Below are 15881 nucleotides of genomic sequence, written 5' to 3'. Positions count from 1 at the left end.
CTAGGGCGGGGCGGGCAGCCTGGAGCGGATCCGCGCGGACCACGAGCGGGCTCTGCGGGAGGCCAAGGAGACGCTGCAGAAGCTGCCCGAGGAGATCCGCAGAGACATCCGCCAGGACAAGGAGAAACTTCTGCAGGACGCCCGCGGCAGGAAGGAGGCGGGCGTCCCCGGGCTACCCCAGCGCCTCTTTCGCCAGCCCATCGGCGCTGTGGGGCAGGAGCCCGCCGACCCCGACGTCCGGCAGAAGAGGGAGAAAATCAAAGAGGTGGGTGGTGTCGGCTGTCGGTACCGCTCCGGGGGATGCGCCTCGACACCCCCGCGCGGGGCAACAGGTCGCTGCCGGGGCTGGCGGCGGTGTTGGGGGACCTCTGACCCCTCCTGCCGCCTCCTCCCTGCGGGAAGGGGGTCTTTCTGGCCGGCTGTCGCTCGGCAGCCGCCGCGCAGGTCGGCGGCGTCGCCCGCGGTTGCATCCTCGCAGCCCCGCGGTGCGTTCCCGCTTGCGGGCCCGCGCTGCCGGCTCCGTGCCGGCTGCGCCTCCTCCCTCCCGACGTTGTCGGGTTGCCCCAGCTGTTGCACCGAAACCCGGGGAGGAAGCAAAGCCCGGCGAGGGTTGGCGGGCTATGGGTCGCCTCGCGGGGCGCCGAGGGCTGGGGGACAGCGCCGCCGGGGAGGCAGAGCGGCGCGGGTCTGCCTGCGCTCCCCGTGGGACATCCCGGGCTCGGCCGGTGAGCGTCGGGTACCACCGCGGGTTGCGGGAGCCAGCGGGGCACGGCGCCCTGCCCGTGCCGCACTGTTGGCAGAGGAGCTGCCCAGGGCTGTCCGGCGCCGGGCGAGTGCGGGGTGCAGGTGCGGTGCAGCGCTCCAGAGGTGTCGCGGTCTGTCTCGGGTTCATGCGGTTCGCTGTTCAGCGATACCGGCTGTCGGAAGAGTTGAGGCCGTTTGGCGAGATGCAGTCAATTTAGGGTACAGCGGTAAAACGTCAGAGCTGTGTGTGCTTTGACAAATTCCTTCAACCGCCGTTTTTCGGTCCTGCTGCTTGGTTGGTTCAGGTACCTGTTTAAATCTTTCCGTAGAGAAATTCTCCAAACTGTGTCTAGGTAATGCTGTCGTGGGCAGAGCTTGACAGGGTCCTCTAGCAGAAGAAGAATTTCCTTGATAATACAGTTCAGCTTCCCATCAGTGCTGGCTGGTTTATTTATTGAACTGACAATTTCAGCTGCCTGCAGAGATTAGGGTTTATGAATTAATTAGTAGTATATATTTCACGTTCTGTGGTGATGGAAATGAGATAGGAGTGAGATTTACTACAGAGTATTTCAGTGTTAGTGAAACCTGGTTAGGCTTATTTAAAATCACTTATTTTTATTGTCTGTTTGTACAGAGTGCTCTGAAAAGTGAGCTGTAATATCACACGGAGCATCAGATAAAAAGCTCTCACAATTATCAAGTTGTGTTCTGTGCTCTGGAGTCCTTGTGTCACTAACTATTTCAGCAAATTGTGTAGCATAGTTATAAGTCATAAGCAGTATGTACCAAGTGAAGGTATTTTGAAGGGAGAAAGTCTCAGAAGTGCGCGGTACAGACCACATCTTGAAGGGTGCAGAGACTATGTTGCCTTCTGGTTTAGTCACACAGCCTCCCTGAGGCATGCGGAAAGTTAGAAATACCAGAAAACTCTTTTTCCAGCTGTGTGGAACTGCCATGAAGAAGTATTTAGAAGTAATGAGATTCCAGGCCTGATGTACGTGGTTCTGTAGTATAGAAGACTGCAACAAGTAAATAAACAGGAGGAAGAAGATAACACTTCAGTATACTGCTGTCTTGCTGGTCCCACTGCGTGCCAGCTAGTCCGAGTTACCTTTTATTATGTGTGGATATGCATGTGCACGTGTGCATTGTTTGTGTATCTACGTATGTGTATATACGCACATACAGCCAGTATCTCTTCAATTTCGTCCTCCCTTTCCTTTCCACTGTCTTTCTGCTCCACTTATTCACAGAGCACCAGTTTCACAGTAGCCCCCTAAACCACAGTTTTGTCTGTTTAAGCATAGATGACACTGAGACTGCACTTAGTTTCCAGATATTTATTTTCCTTTATATCCCAGTTTAAGTCCTCAGTACTATGTGTCATTTCTGGGAGTTTCTTTTCCTCCTAATTGAGTATGTGACCTTAATATCTTGGTTACTTTATTGCTTTAGCCTTTTTGCGGTACTTTGCAGTATTTTGCCTGGTTTGATGTTTGTGTTTTTAAAAGAATACATTTTTTCCACTGACAGTAAAACACTGTAAAAAAAAGTTCTGTGCTAACCTGCTTCACCTTGTTTCATGTGTTGGCCTTTTTTTTTGCCTTTCTCTCTGTCTTTTTGCAAGCTTTAGTCCACTTTTTTTATATTGTTACCTGAGTGTCAAGATGGATTTCTCATCTGCAGTCTTTTTAGTTTAGTTTTAAAACTTAAAGTAGTTTTAAATTGTATCTTTAAAAAGTTTGTACTCTGCTGTACATGCACAGAAACCAGAATTTTCCCTTAAAGTTCCTCTCTTTGTGCCTAGTGGTTGCATGCTAGAGATGCAAACATAAAGAATCTTTCTGCTTTCATACTCTTTTGAGCCTGGAATTTGCATCTGCATTGTATGATTTGTCATATATACCTAGAACTCAAAACTTAAAACTATTCCTGTGGATATTTTTGACAGAAGGAAGCAAGTTACTTTAAAGGAAAAGAATGCCAAAAAAAAAGGTTGTTCTTCCTTGCATTTCTGTTCTGGAAGAGCTCTGTCCCGTCAACATGCTGAGATAAAGCTAAGAGGGGAGATACCTTAGAGATGTTTTGTCCATTTACTGTTTTAAATTTTAAGTTGGCGCATGTGTTTAGAAGTCCAGCCAGTACAGTATCATTTGCAATCACAAAGCAATGAAATGCCATGACTTTACAGCATTTCTTAGCCAAGTTTTGCTGTAGAAATTTTAACCACTTTTTCTACAGGTTGCTCTTTTATATTAAAAAAAAAAAAGGGGGGGAAAAAACTTAAACAAGAGGGAAATATAAAGGTTCTTGAACCTCTCTTAGTATTTAAACCAACATAATATTACCAGAAAGGAAAAGAAATGGTAGATGCTTATTGAGCAAGAAAAATTCTTGTGGGAACATGAAGAAGTGGAGAACCTGCTATTATCACTGCTTTTCGCTCTGTCAGAACGATATGGTTGCTCTCAAGGTCTGTGTGTGGGAACTGCCCCACTGTGTTACACCTGTGGGGTCTGACTGTGTGTAGGTGTATCCATGCAGGTAAGGGACGTGAGCCAGAGACCAGAGATACTAGTGGGTGCTGTGATAGTCCTCTGTTTCTCTTCTGTTGGTGTGTTACAGGCAAACTCAGAAGAAAGAGCAGTACTGCCAGTAGTGGGGCTTTTCTCAGTACTTTCTGTTGTTCAACTGCTGTCAGTAGCTTGTGGCTGCTGATTTTTTACTGTATTGCCTAATGTTGCCTACCCTGAGCGTCATCCTCATGCTGGATGCTGGGAGGTTCGAGCAGAGGGACACTTTGAGCATACCAGCACACTTGCATTTGCCAGAACTTGAATTCTTCAGGCAGTTCCACTGGTGCTCCCATGACTTGGGGCAAGGTCTGGGACGTGGTATACCTCACACTGGTCTCTGTTTCCATGTCCTGACAGGAGCCCCAGACTGTGAATGAGGAGTTTGTGGTTTGTATTCTTGCTCTTCTGCTCACTGGTGTGAGAAGTGGCCCCTCTTTTGAGCAAGTATCTCCTGTGGTATCTGTTCCCTACCTGGAAAGAAGGAGGCGTGGAAGGCAATGATGATTGCATTCCACTCAAGTGCAATGTCTTCCAGTCTCTGTTCTTGTCACTGTTGGTTGTGGCTGGACATCATTATTTCTGATGTCAAGGGAAGACTTGTGGGTGCATAGATAGTTGGTACAAGCAAAAGAAGTGATTAGAAGAGGATGGTAGTAGTGGAGAGAGGCTATGAAGGCCAGAGATGCATTCTTTTAATTAGGAAAATCTGATTTTGAGTCTTCTCCAAGTCTCATTCCCCTCTCTTCCAAGAAAAAAAGATGCTGGAATTGTTTAGGTGTTAAGAAAATAGCAAAATCTAAGCTCTTTTTATTTCAGAGCAAAGGAATAGAAACGATGAATGATCTAGCTCAGGTACTAGAAACTGTATAATCACATTAGTGCGGTGCTCTGCCCAGACTAATTAATCCTGCTGAACAGCAAGCTCTTGGTGTTGGTGGAGCACCATACTAATGCAGCTGTGCTGTTCTTGTACAAGGCAACTAGCTTGGAAACCATTCACATTATTGATCAGAGCGGTTTGGACATTTTTTCAGGATAAAAGCCTCCTCGGTAAACTGGAATCAATGTCTGAAGAGCATGGTCGTGCAGTGCTCCAGATACCTGCACAGCTCTCAGCTGTTGCAGTCATCTAGTACAAGTCCTGCAAAGGGGATTTTGAGCACCAGTCCTTTGAGCTCAAGGCAGTGGCTGCAAGACAGCAAAACAGACTCTGCAGCTTCCCCCTTTCTTTCTCTAAAGAACTGAATTGAGGTGGCGTTGGCAGTGTGAATTCTGAAGCTTCCTAAGTCCTCAGTTTTCATTTTGTTTAATTCTTTTCTGTGGTGACTTTTATGCAGTTTAGTTGGAAGTCTTAGTAATGTTTCAGGGATGTTCAGCAATATCTTGAGGGGAAAAAAGCTTGTGAGCATCAAAATGAAGCACTAATCAGAGATCTAATACATGCTTGACATGAAATACTTGGACATAATCAGATCTCTTTATTAGCAAGAAGGAGTGATGGCAAAATTATGGATGGTCACTCACTGCTGTAGAAGGGCAGTTGGCCACTTATGTCTTCCTGCACGTGTCCACCACTTGCTTTCCCACTGCCTGGCATCCTGGTGCTGCTGGTTGAGAAGGTCAGTGCCAGGCTGGATGGAGTTTCATTTCCTTATGAGGATGTTTACATGACAAGGTGAGCTCACTAATACCTCTTCTGTTGGAAGAGAAGTCTCTTCAACACACTTCTCCCGCTATCTACTTGGTGTGACTTCCACTGTGTCCCTCCATAAGCTGCTTCAGCTCAGTAAGTCAGCAGAAAACTGTCAGAGCAAAAAAAAACTGGGTGGATTTCTGCTAAACTTTGTCAGGTTGGTGAGTCAAAGGCTTTGATGTAAGGATTGGCTTGGTGCTAGTTTTGGCTGTGGTGAGGGAGCAGGTGGATGAAAGGTATGAAATCTCTTTGAGTAGCCACGTCTTAGCAGCTGGTACCTGATCTTGCCTAAGTTCTCCATTAAAACTGAATCTCTGCAATGAGACTTTTGCAGAGCAAAGGTTCTATCTACTGTAATAACCTTCTTTAGCAGAATGAAGCATTCCCCTTCAGGACATTTACCTCCCAACCCCTCTTCTCATAACAGAAAAGGAGGAAGGAAACACAGAAGCAGGAATTACTGAAGCCCCAGGTGCTGTAGACAAAAATTCAGAGTGCTTTTACTGAGAGGAAGGTTGTGAGGACCTTCATAGGAGAGGGAACAGTTAAAATGCAGTAGTTTAAGTATTGGGTTGTTTGGGTTTCAAACAGAAAAAAACATGTTCCCTGATGGTACATTTCTTTAAGAACATGATTCAGTGAAAGGAAGAGAGTTGACATGTAATGAGTAAGCAGTGTGGTGATTCCTGCCAATGCTGATGATGCAATCAATGCATTTTGAAAGTTTTCCTGAAGTATCTTGTGACCTTAATGCTGACATCTTACAGTTGTCATTAAGTTTAAAATTAATCTTGTTTTTTTTCTCACCCAGAGCTTTATTTATCTACTTGTAATCTTCAGTATTTTTGTATTCGCTAGTTCTTTTTGAGTGTTTGGTAGTGCTTTCCTTCCTGATAAATACTGTTTACTGTGGTTCTTTTTTTATTTTTAAATGGTTTTATAAAAGTCACTGAGGAAGTGAATAAAGTGCCTAAAGATGGGAATCACACATGATGATGGTAGGCTGGAAGTGGCCAGGGTTGTTTTATGATATCCAAAATGTCACAAAACAGTAAGTTAAAAGTCCTTGCTTAGGGTTCATGGCACTATGAGATGCAGAGAAGCTTCAGTTGAGTTACTGAGTATGATTCAGTGACTCTATTAAGCATGGTCTTTTATCACTCGGCAGAACCTATGGAGAGCCAGCTCAACCTGCCAAGGAGACATGAAGCTACCCCTGTTTTGGTTGGGTTTGTGGCCTGGCGGGGTGGGGAGCCAAAGTGGTTTAGTGGAGGTCTGAGTACAGTGGAAGCAGTGGACCCCCACTAAGCCACTGCATTTAAAAGGAGAGGAAAGTGGAGGACAATGGACTGAGGCACCTTTATGTCCCCAAGACATGAAATAAGGTGTATGTTTGCCAAATTAATATTCTTTCTGCTGAGAGTCCCAGAGGTCTTTCTAGGGAAGGACATGGTTTCAGGTGAGCTGTTTCAGCTTTTTTTATTTTTTTTTTTTTTTTAGAACCTCATAGCCTCCCTTCAGCCAAATGACTTGCAGGCAAATGCCTGTCTCATTTGATCTTTGATCATGAGTTGGTGGGGTGTTTCAGTGTGTGATTGTGTGCATATCCGACTGGAATAGGGTGTTTTCCCAATTGCTAATTCATGTTTTTCAGCCATGCACCTGTTTTCTGTGTGCTAAGAAGAATATTTAATTTTCCTATCTTCAGACTTGGTCTGTATTATCAACAGGTAAATTTGTCGAAAGTAACTGAATGTCCTTTGTAACCAGATCCTCAGAATTGTGAGGAAAATGAAAAGGCTTTAAATGTTCGGTGGGAAACACCTGGCTTTCACAAAAAAAAACCCAAAAAAACCCCACAAACAAAAAACCAAAAACACATGATTAATTCTTTATCTTTCTGTGAAGGCAAAATGTGAGTTCCAGACACACAGGACTCTTTTCCTGAGAACTAAATAAAGTAATGTAAAGATGTGAGGTAAAGCTTAAAATGGAATTTCTCCTGTACTTTGGCAAAAGTTATAGTCTCATGGTGATGATTTTGTATTTAATGCTAGTATGGCAGCCAATTAATATCAAGAAATGGAGTAAATCATAATGTTGGTGAGTACAGTTGCTTAAGGCTGTAGTTCTGTGCTGTGGGCAAAGTGAAGCAGAAAAAATTCCACCTGCTTATTAAAATCTACTGTTAAGACCAAAAAATGTCTTATCTCATTCAGGGAGCAAATAAGAGTGGTAGACAGCCAGGCTTTGATACCTTCTTTGAATGTTAATGAAAGCACAGGCTTTTTGAAAAGGAAGTCATGGAGAGACAGAAGACAGCTCTTCTTGTGGAAAATAGTTCATGTCCTTGCAGAAGGACCTGTGGGACTGTTGGATGGACAGACCCTTTCTTAAAGTTGTCCAAAACATACTGCTCTAAGGATTGCAGAGTGTGTTAACTTCCTCTTTGGTTAGGTTGGGGTGTTTTTTTCTAGCTTGGGGTGCCAGCATAAGAGGAAATTTCTACGGTTTTCATCTTAAAGATAGTATCTTGGTATTTTCTTTATTTACAAGTAACAAATTTGTCTTCCTAACTCATTTGGCACAGTAAGAGTAATAATTCAGGAGAGTGGCTTTGATTCAGTGTTTGCTCTGTCTTGACAGTGCAGCACTTACTCTGGCAGTAAATTGCCACCTGAGGTGGTACGAAGGTGATGAGACGCTCTGGTTGTGTGTCTTTCTGGTAGCAAACGCAACTATTCAGATGCGTCTCTGTGTAAAGTGTGTTTTAGACTTTCAGTTTTGAAGGATTTTGTGGTCTCTTTCTAAGTTATTTATAGAACTGTCATTTTACAAGTGAGGAAAATAATTGGGGGGGGGATGAGGTACTGTAAATTAAGCAATATGGGCAACGCACCAGATGCTCAATATACTGGTTCCTTTTGTGTGAAAATCTTCTTTATCCACAGCATTTTTTAGTTGTTTGTCTTTTGGGTTGTTTTTTTTTTTGCACTGAGTTGTTTGGGCTTTTTAAAGCATGTGATATAGAGAGTGTATGCACATTTCTGAGAGGCATCTTCTCTTTTTCTGTTTTCCATGACTCTTTTTAATCGTGTCTGCAAGTCTGTTATGAAAACATAATTGGTGAGTAATGATGCGCATGCTTCCCGGAACCAGATTAAATGAAACCTTTTACAGACTTGTGGTTAAGCCGCAGTTGTATCGCAGTGCTTGGCAGCCTCGCCTGCAGAGTCCAGAAGGCTTTGCTGTTGAGAGGAAGCAGTTGGGTTTTCTAGGGCTGAGAGCAGCCCTAAAAATTGCATTGAGTTGCACAGCATTGCACAGTGTGACAGGTTTCAGAGCAGAACCTGAGTACCTGGTTCCTGTTTGGTTGTTCCCCTCTAAAGCAGGGGCTGTTGCTGTGTGCTGGGTGAAGGCTTGTCTTCTCTCCCACCTGTGATGCAGGTCTCCAGCCTGGGCATGTCAGCTTATTAGGGTCAGTTTAAACCTAGGTTTTGGAGTGTGATTCATGATTGCACATGAGCAGCTCTGCTTTACCACTAAACTGCTGCTAAATGCATTGTTTTGTTGTGGGGGAGGTTAAACCTGAGACTCCCTGGTTCTATGCTTAGGTCACTAGCTGTAAGCTTTTGAAGCAACACTTAAGTGCTGTGTTCCAATGCTGTTATGAAGGAAGGCTTGTAGGGTAGTAAAATTCCTAGTTTGCCTTTCTTGCGTCTTGAAATCTTCTGTTTGAACTCTGTTGTAACCAGGAAAGGCTTGCATGAAATAATATGACAACTTGCTCTAACTCTCCGTGGTAAGCTGGTTGGATTTTATAGCTGGTGTTTATGAAGATACAGGTATTGCTCATTCTGATGCCTCTGATTTTAAAAGCTTTTCAAACAGATTGGATGAGCACATAACCTGCTGTTACATTCTTATAACTGTTAAACATTCACAGCCCTTGTGGGAACACTGAGATATGTAGTCACTTAGGCAAGGGTAGCTACAAGCGTAAAGTCTATTTTCATTTGTCTTCCTACACCTTCTTGGAAGCTATACGTACCTTGGCTTTTAAATTGTTATACAGTAAGTGAGTAGACTCTGACTTACCTGAAACTTGGGCCCTTTCTTTTAAGGGCAAATCTCTAATCAGGTAGGAAAATAGGTAAAAATCAGAAGAGATGGTAGGCAATACTGTGCAAAGGACCAAAATGATTCTGTGCAAGGAATGAGCTGATGACTGTGGAACATCTGGCTGTTATAAGACTTTGTGTGCCTCTCAAAAATACTTCTAGAAGAATCAGCTTCTTTCTGTGATGCTGGGTAGAAACAGAAGTTGCAGTTTTAATGTAAAAGCATGTAGCTTTGCACTTCTCATGTGAAGATATATAATGGCATTTAGGGTAGAGGCATGTATTTTTCATATGAATGAAGTAGAAAGAAAAGAATGCCTGATACTTTCTTTCCAGAATTTTACATAATCTCACTTTTGTAGGGGTGATCTTACTGCTTGGCAACATAAACCCTCTTTTTCAATTATTTATTAAAAGTCATTATCTGCTTTTAAAATATTGCAATAAAATTGCATTAGAACAGTGTGGCTTGCTTTAATTAGTATTCAGACCACTGTGAGGCTATTTTTTTGAAAGTATCTGCATACTTTTCTTTCACTTAGTTCACTGCTTAATATAAATCTCTGCCTTTTGAAATTTCTTTTGTTCAGAGACTGCTTTCTTCCAAGGAAATAGGAAGTAGCTCATGTGAAAGAATACCAAGCTAAAAAAAGCCATTTTGCTTTCAAAGTGTAGTGCTTAAGGAGATAGTAATTTTACTATTCACTGATAGAGACATGCAGATGCAGACCCAGTCTTTTAACTCCGCTGTCACTTTTCTCACTGCCTTTGAGCAGTGACATCTGTTGGTGCAGTGAATGGTGGTACTGCTGATAAAGCTTTGCCCATACTGCTGTCTGTGGGGAAATGTTGCTTGCTACTGTGGTTGTAGTTCTCCACCCATCTGTGATTTTAAGAATTGCACTTTAAATTCTGTGTTGGACCTAGGTAGTAATACTAAATTCTTTAGAGCTTAGAAAAGAGAAATAGATGTTAATCATTTGCAGTGATGGATTTCTGCATCCCCTGGCCCCCTCATGCAACAGAAAACCTAACTATCATTTAGAGTAGAAGAGTTATACATGTTACTTATTTAAAAAGTCATACTACTTCAAAACTGCATGCTGCTTTCTTTGTTCTGGTGAGATCATCTGAAGAATCACCATGGGAAAAACTATGCCATGTAAAGACAAACTGCAAATTGACTGATATTTTTATGTCTTACTCTGTAAAGCTCCAGAGTAAGCAAGGCACTGAACCCAAACTGACTGAAATTGAAAGGTGTGTGATCTTGTCAAGGGCTGAAGTGACATCACAGATCAAGAAGGGCACTTCAAAGAAATGATCTTTCTGAAGAAAAACCTGTATGTCTCTTCATGCAGTTTCTTAAAAAAATTGTATTCATATATTGACAACAATGTATTAATATCTTTCTCCATAGGTATGTTTTACATAAGAGTGAAATATGTTGTACAATTGGTCTGTTGTCTGTAGCTGAGGATGCAGTTTTTTGGGGGCAAGCCCTAGCCTGAAAAAACACCTTGAAAAAAGTTAAAGCCATAATGTTTTTTTTTTTTTTTTGCAAATCACCATCTAAATTGAAAATATAATTACACGTATGCTACAAGCAAACTCCAGAACATTAGGATGAAGCAAAGAAATCCTTATATTTCAATAATCAGCTTTGCTCACTCTTTTTTTTTATTATATAGATTTAAATATTGCAGAAAGTAGATGCTCTCTGAGAAAGTTTTCAGGCTTCATGGAAACAGTTTTCACATGCAGCTTTGTAATCTGGAGGCGTTATAGAGACTGTTGGTCTGCATTTATGCACACTGTACATTTGTTCTTGTTCCCAGCCTTCTGCTTACTATAGAATCTTGTTGTTGAGAAGGAGAGAGTTTCAGACTCGCCACTGGACCTCTGGAGGCCTGGTCTCTTGCTTAGAGCAGGGCTGACTTCAAAATAAAATTGAGTTGCTCAGTCTTGTGCACTCAACTGTGGAAGATCTCGGCAGAGGGAGATTCTGCAGCCCCTCTGGACAAACGTATTCCAATGTCTGAAGACCCTTATTGTAGGGTTTTTGAATTATTATTGTGTTTAGATAGAATATCTCCTGCAGCAACTGATGACACTGCCTTTACTCCTTTCATTGTGCCCCACTGAGATGATCTTGGCTACCTTTTCTTCATGAGCACTCCTTAAGTCATTAAGAAGCCTCTCGTTTCTAGTCCCAACAAACCCAGCTTCATCTACCTCTTCTCATATGCCACTGTGTTCTCCATCATTTAAAAAAAAAATAATTGTTGCAGGGGAGCCAAAAATCAGGAACAGATCTTCCATTTGAGGTGTCAGGAACATCACATAGAAAGCGTTGATTGCTTCCCATCACTAGCATGCACTCATGCTAACACAGCCTTACAGTTCACCTTCATACAGCTCTCCTTCATCATTGCAAGGATGCCTTGCTTATTTGTGTTCAACCAGTTGCTCACCAGGACCCCCAGAACATGTGTTCCAAAGCTGGTTTTTAGCCTGTAAGTTCCCGTTATATACTTAGGCATAAGATTTTTGCATTTGGTTTTATTTGGTTTCAAGAGGTTTGGCAGCTCATGGGGTCACTCAGGTGGGAGCCCTCCTGTCCAGCTTCTTGATTGCTGGAGTTTGGGTTACGTGTGAAGTTGGTGAGGGTATGTTTGCTCTGTTGTTCAGTTTAACCCCAGAGATGCATCACTCACTTGTAGCTAGCTGCTAGTTAGACTTTGACCTCTTTACTGCTGTCTTGAGACTATCAAACCAGCCACTTTTTCATGAGTCTTTTCCGTGCCTTTTTGACTGCCATAGTGCTATGGCAGAACTGTGTCAAAAAGACTGCTAAAGTCAGGGAAATGGTGTCTGCTGCACTGCCCTCATCCACAGAGCCGGTGGCTTCATCAGAAGTAACTGGGTTGATTTGGCACATTTTGCCTTTGGGGAATTTTCCTTGCCATTTGCAAAGTTGTTTTTGTCCTCCATGTTCTGGAAATAGAGTCAAGGAGGTTCTGCTCCATTTTCTTCCCAAGGTTTGGAATAAAGCTGTGCTGTAATTGTCCAGAATTTCCTTCTTGGTTTTTTTCCTCAGTTACTAGTGCCCGTTTGGTTTGGTCCTTAATTTGTTGTTGATGTAGAGGCACCTCCTGTCCTGTGGCAGCTTCCAGCTGAGTTTTGGCCTCCTCTCTCCCCTGGGGCCCGGGCAGTGTTTCTGTGTTGCTGTTGGACATCTCCCCACCTCCTCCTCCCTGCTCTTCCCTGAGGGCTTGTGCTCCACCTGATGCTCCTTATGCAGCCACCCTACTCTCCTGATGTGGCACATTGAAGATCAGTGAGGTCTCCTGGGCACCTTAGCCCTACAGGGGACTCTGCCATGGATTCCTGCAGATCAGGTCCCTGAAGAAACTGAGCTCATTCCCCTGAAGTTCAGGGTCTTATGTTGTCTTTTGCAGTTCTTTTGGGATTGTAATCTCTCCTGTGTAGCAGTTAAATAGACTTGGTGGTTTAGACATTTCTCATTCATGCATCAGTTGCTTTGAAGCAAGCTTTTATCACGGAGGTGGGGTGATGGAGGAAAATGCCAATGCAGCCTTTCCTGGCTGTTTTGCCACCTCTCTGTTTCCTTGGGAAGCCCAGCAGGCAACTGTATGCTAGCTCAGCAGATTTTTTTTTAATTTAAAAAAAATGAGGAAATGTTTACTGGACAAACAGATTTGGTTAATACAGGGAATTTCCATTAGAATTTTTGAAATACAAGCTATTGATGGGAAAAAAAGCTCTTAGTTGCAGCTTTTGCCACTTTTGTGGCTGTAGATGGGTGACTAGCACACTGACACGGGCTGGGTTCTATCCACTGAAGAATTGTGTGCTGTTTTAAAGTATCTTTCCTCTGCATACCTCTGATCAAAATATCAGTCACCTGATGTTTATACATTGCAAATATGAAACTAAGGACAGGAAAGCTAATAGAGTGTAATTTCAAAGTTGTCAGATTTGGAGTTTGTATTGAAACTTGCATGGGTGCCATTAAAGTAGATTGAAAGCACAGTTCTGTCTGATTTCTTTAAGGGTCTAACTGCTAGCTTATAAACATGTATTTTTCAATTAAATTTCCATCTGTGTGACTTGTTACGAGGTTTACAGGAGGAACTGTAAATATTTTTACAGTGAGGTTGTACTATTGAACTATGCACTGATTCAGGAGAGTCCATCTCATCAGCATTTGATTTTCTGTCACTTTTGACATCACAAAGAGGCTTTACAGAAGCTTGGTTTTGAAAATGAAGTCTTTCTTTACGCTTCCTCATGCTCAGTGTTCAGACCCACTGTTCACTTCAAAAAGGGCTGTTTTCCGGCATTATAGAAATACATGAGCATCCTTTCAGCTTGCCATACCTATTCTGATTTTGGGATGTGAGAAGCAAAGCTCCTTCCATTTATAGCAGGGACTGTATAACCTTCCTTTTGACCACATTTATGGTCCTTTGTTATGGGAACAGTGACCACCCATAGTTTTTGTTTGGCCCTGTAAGTGTGGAAAGGTAGCTGTTTAAAACCTATAATGAGTACTTTTGGTAGGAACTGAGTGAGTTTGGGGAAGGGGCTTTGAGGTTATAGAAAGGATTTAAGCTTCTTTTAACTTTCATTAGACCTTTGTTTCTTTAAGTTTTCTACTGTACCTGAGTATTGAGGTTTCATTCCATCGAGAAAGTAAGTTATTTTGGATGCTGTTCAGCAATCCAAAGCATGACCAGTGGCTGCACATGTCCACTTCTACATTTTTGATCCGTGACTTGAATCAAATATTCAACATTTTCCTACATAAGGCTGATCCTGTAGTCTAGCCATTTAAGTCACACCGTTTGGATTTCTTGCACGTTAAAAGAAACTTTTAGATGAACGGTTGTCTGGTGGGCACTGAGAACATTTTTTTTGTCAGCTCTAGTCTTGATCCTAAGAACCTAGGAGGACACAGGTATCAATGGAGCTATTTTAAACACATAGTAGTGCACTGCAAGGTATAATGTGTTCATTTCAGAGTACCTTTGCAGTAGCTTCATGGTGTGCTAATTACCCATTACTGTGTTCTCTGATGGGGGGATTGTGTGTAGTCTTTTCTTACCTTTTGTTTGAGCATAGTATTTTTGTGATGCCAGTTTTATTCCTTATTTTTCATGAGGAGTCTTTCTCACCTCAGATTCGTGCCTCTGTTTGAAAAAGGTGTGTGTTTTCTGAGGAAGGAACAGGACCAGTGGCTGGTGCCAAAGACAGGTATCAAAACCAGCTTTAAGAGGCCCTTGTGTTCATGTGAACACGCAGCGTAAATAAATGCGGATGTGATCAGTTGCCTCAACGCCAAACACACTCAAATGTCTGTTTTACCAGCCCTACCTTGTGTCCACATAGAGAAACATTCCTTGAGAACTTTGTGGCTGATTTTATTGCAGTATCACCAATAATGATTCTCTTGTGCTTGGTAACTTCATGTTGCCCTTAGTCCTGTGTTATGTGGGGAACTTCTGCAGGCTGTGAATGTACTGTTACCTAGAAGAGAATAACTGATTCATAATTTCTTTTGGATATTCCTGCTATGCTGTAACATCTGGTTTCAAATCTGCTGTTTCTAGGAAGCATCCTGAGTGGCATTCTGCATGCTATAATAAAAACGAGAGGGAATTTGTTATATGCTATATTTTCTTCTCCCCACCCCCTCAACCCCACTCAAATTTCAACTTCAGCCTTTTCCTTGGACTTGACTGAATTCCCCAAAGATGTTATATATAAGGAGGAGAGAAACTTTTTTGTTGGGATAAGGAAAACTTGCTCATCTTTCGTTTGAAAATTTCTAACTGGGAACATTGTGAATGTGACACATTTTACCAAAGAAACCAGCATTTAAGAGCGTTTGGAGTGAAGGAAGATTTGTATGCATATGGATATATAAATCTGTATGTGTGTTAATGAAAAAAGACTAAAGAAAAACCTCACACCCTGATATGCGGAATTATTGCCAAGGAAGTAAACCCAAACTGTAGTTTTTACACAGCATGCTTTTCTATAGTGTGAGTATTTTACAGCTGTTCTTGCTTGTATGTGAGACTGAAACCTGGGAAAGGCCCTTATTTTGGCTGGTGAGCAGGGAGGAAGTGTTTGACAGCTTAGATGATGAAAGGTAGTTCTTGAAACTTAGTGTATAGTTGGATATAAAAGTAGACTAGTTACTATTATATGAACACTGATTAAATGTTGTATTATTCATATATTTTGTCTTTTGCCCTTTGGACTGCTGGGGATAAAGAACATTTTTTGGTCTTCAGAAGGGCTATTACTAACTAAATATAGACCTCTTCGGGCAAGAGCAGTATTGGCTTGCAAGTCACAGTGTGCTGAAAAATAAATTTTATTCACTACTTTACAGCTTACTGAGGTGAGGTATTGAACTCTCCCCCTGTCTACCTTGTAATGTAACTGTGACATGATGGGATGGAACTGGCATTTCCTAATGCTTTCTTTAAGCATTCTAATGTCCCTTCATTAGTATTAAGAATGAAGACAGAGAATTGGAGAATTTGCAGTGAAAGTGTTTTCCTTTTCTTTATGGCTGTATCTGTAACTTTCAAACATGGCAAATAATGCTCTACGTGGACTGCCGTTCCTCAGAAAGCAAGCAGTAAACAATTTCTCTTTAAATCAATGAAAAAGGCACCAGACTGCAAATATTAAACAAGTTTTTCA

General features: G+C 42.3%; 1 protein-coding gene across 1 annotated transcript in view; it reads left to right on the top strand.

Annotated features, from left to right (window-relative positions):
* Positions 1–15881, top strand: part of MAN1A1 (mannosidase alpha class 1A member 1) — a 150468-nt gene that overhangs the window by 10723 nt on the left and 123864 nt on the right. Inside the window, exon 4 of the mRNA XM_042016271.1 lies at positions 5–265. Coding sequence (XP_041872205.1) covers positions 5–265 — 261 coding nt within the window. The remainder of the gene's footprint in view (positions 1–4; positions 266–15881) is intronic.

This window comes from Corvus kubaryi, unplaced genomic scaffold (assembly GCF_017639235.1).
Source record: "Corvus kubaryi isolate FWS band 111438036 unplaced genomic scaffold, C.kubaryi_AGA036_p1.0 split3-73, whole genome shotgun sequence".
In the NCBI taxonomy this organism is placed as follows: domain Eukaryota; kingdom Metazoa; phylum Chordata; class Aves; order Passeriformes; family Corvidae; genus Corvus; species Corvus kubaryi.
The sequence above is the reverse complement of the archived record's forward strand: the minus strand, read 5'-3'. Positions and strand labels throughout refer to the sequence as shown.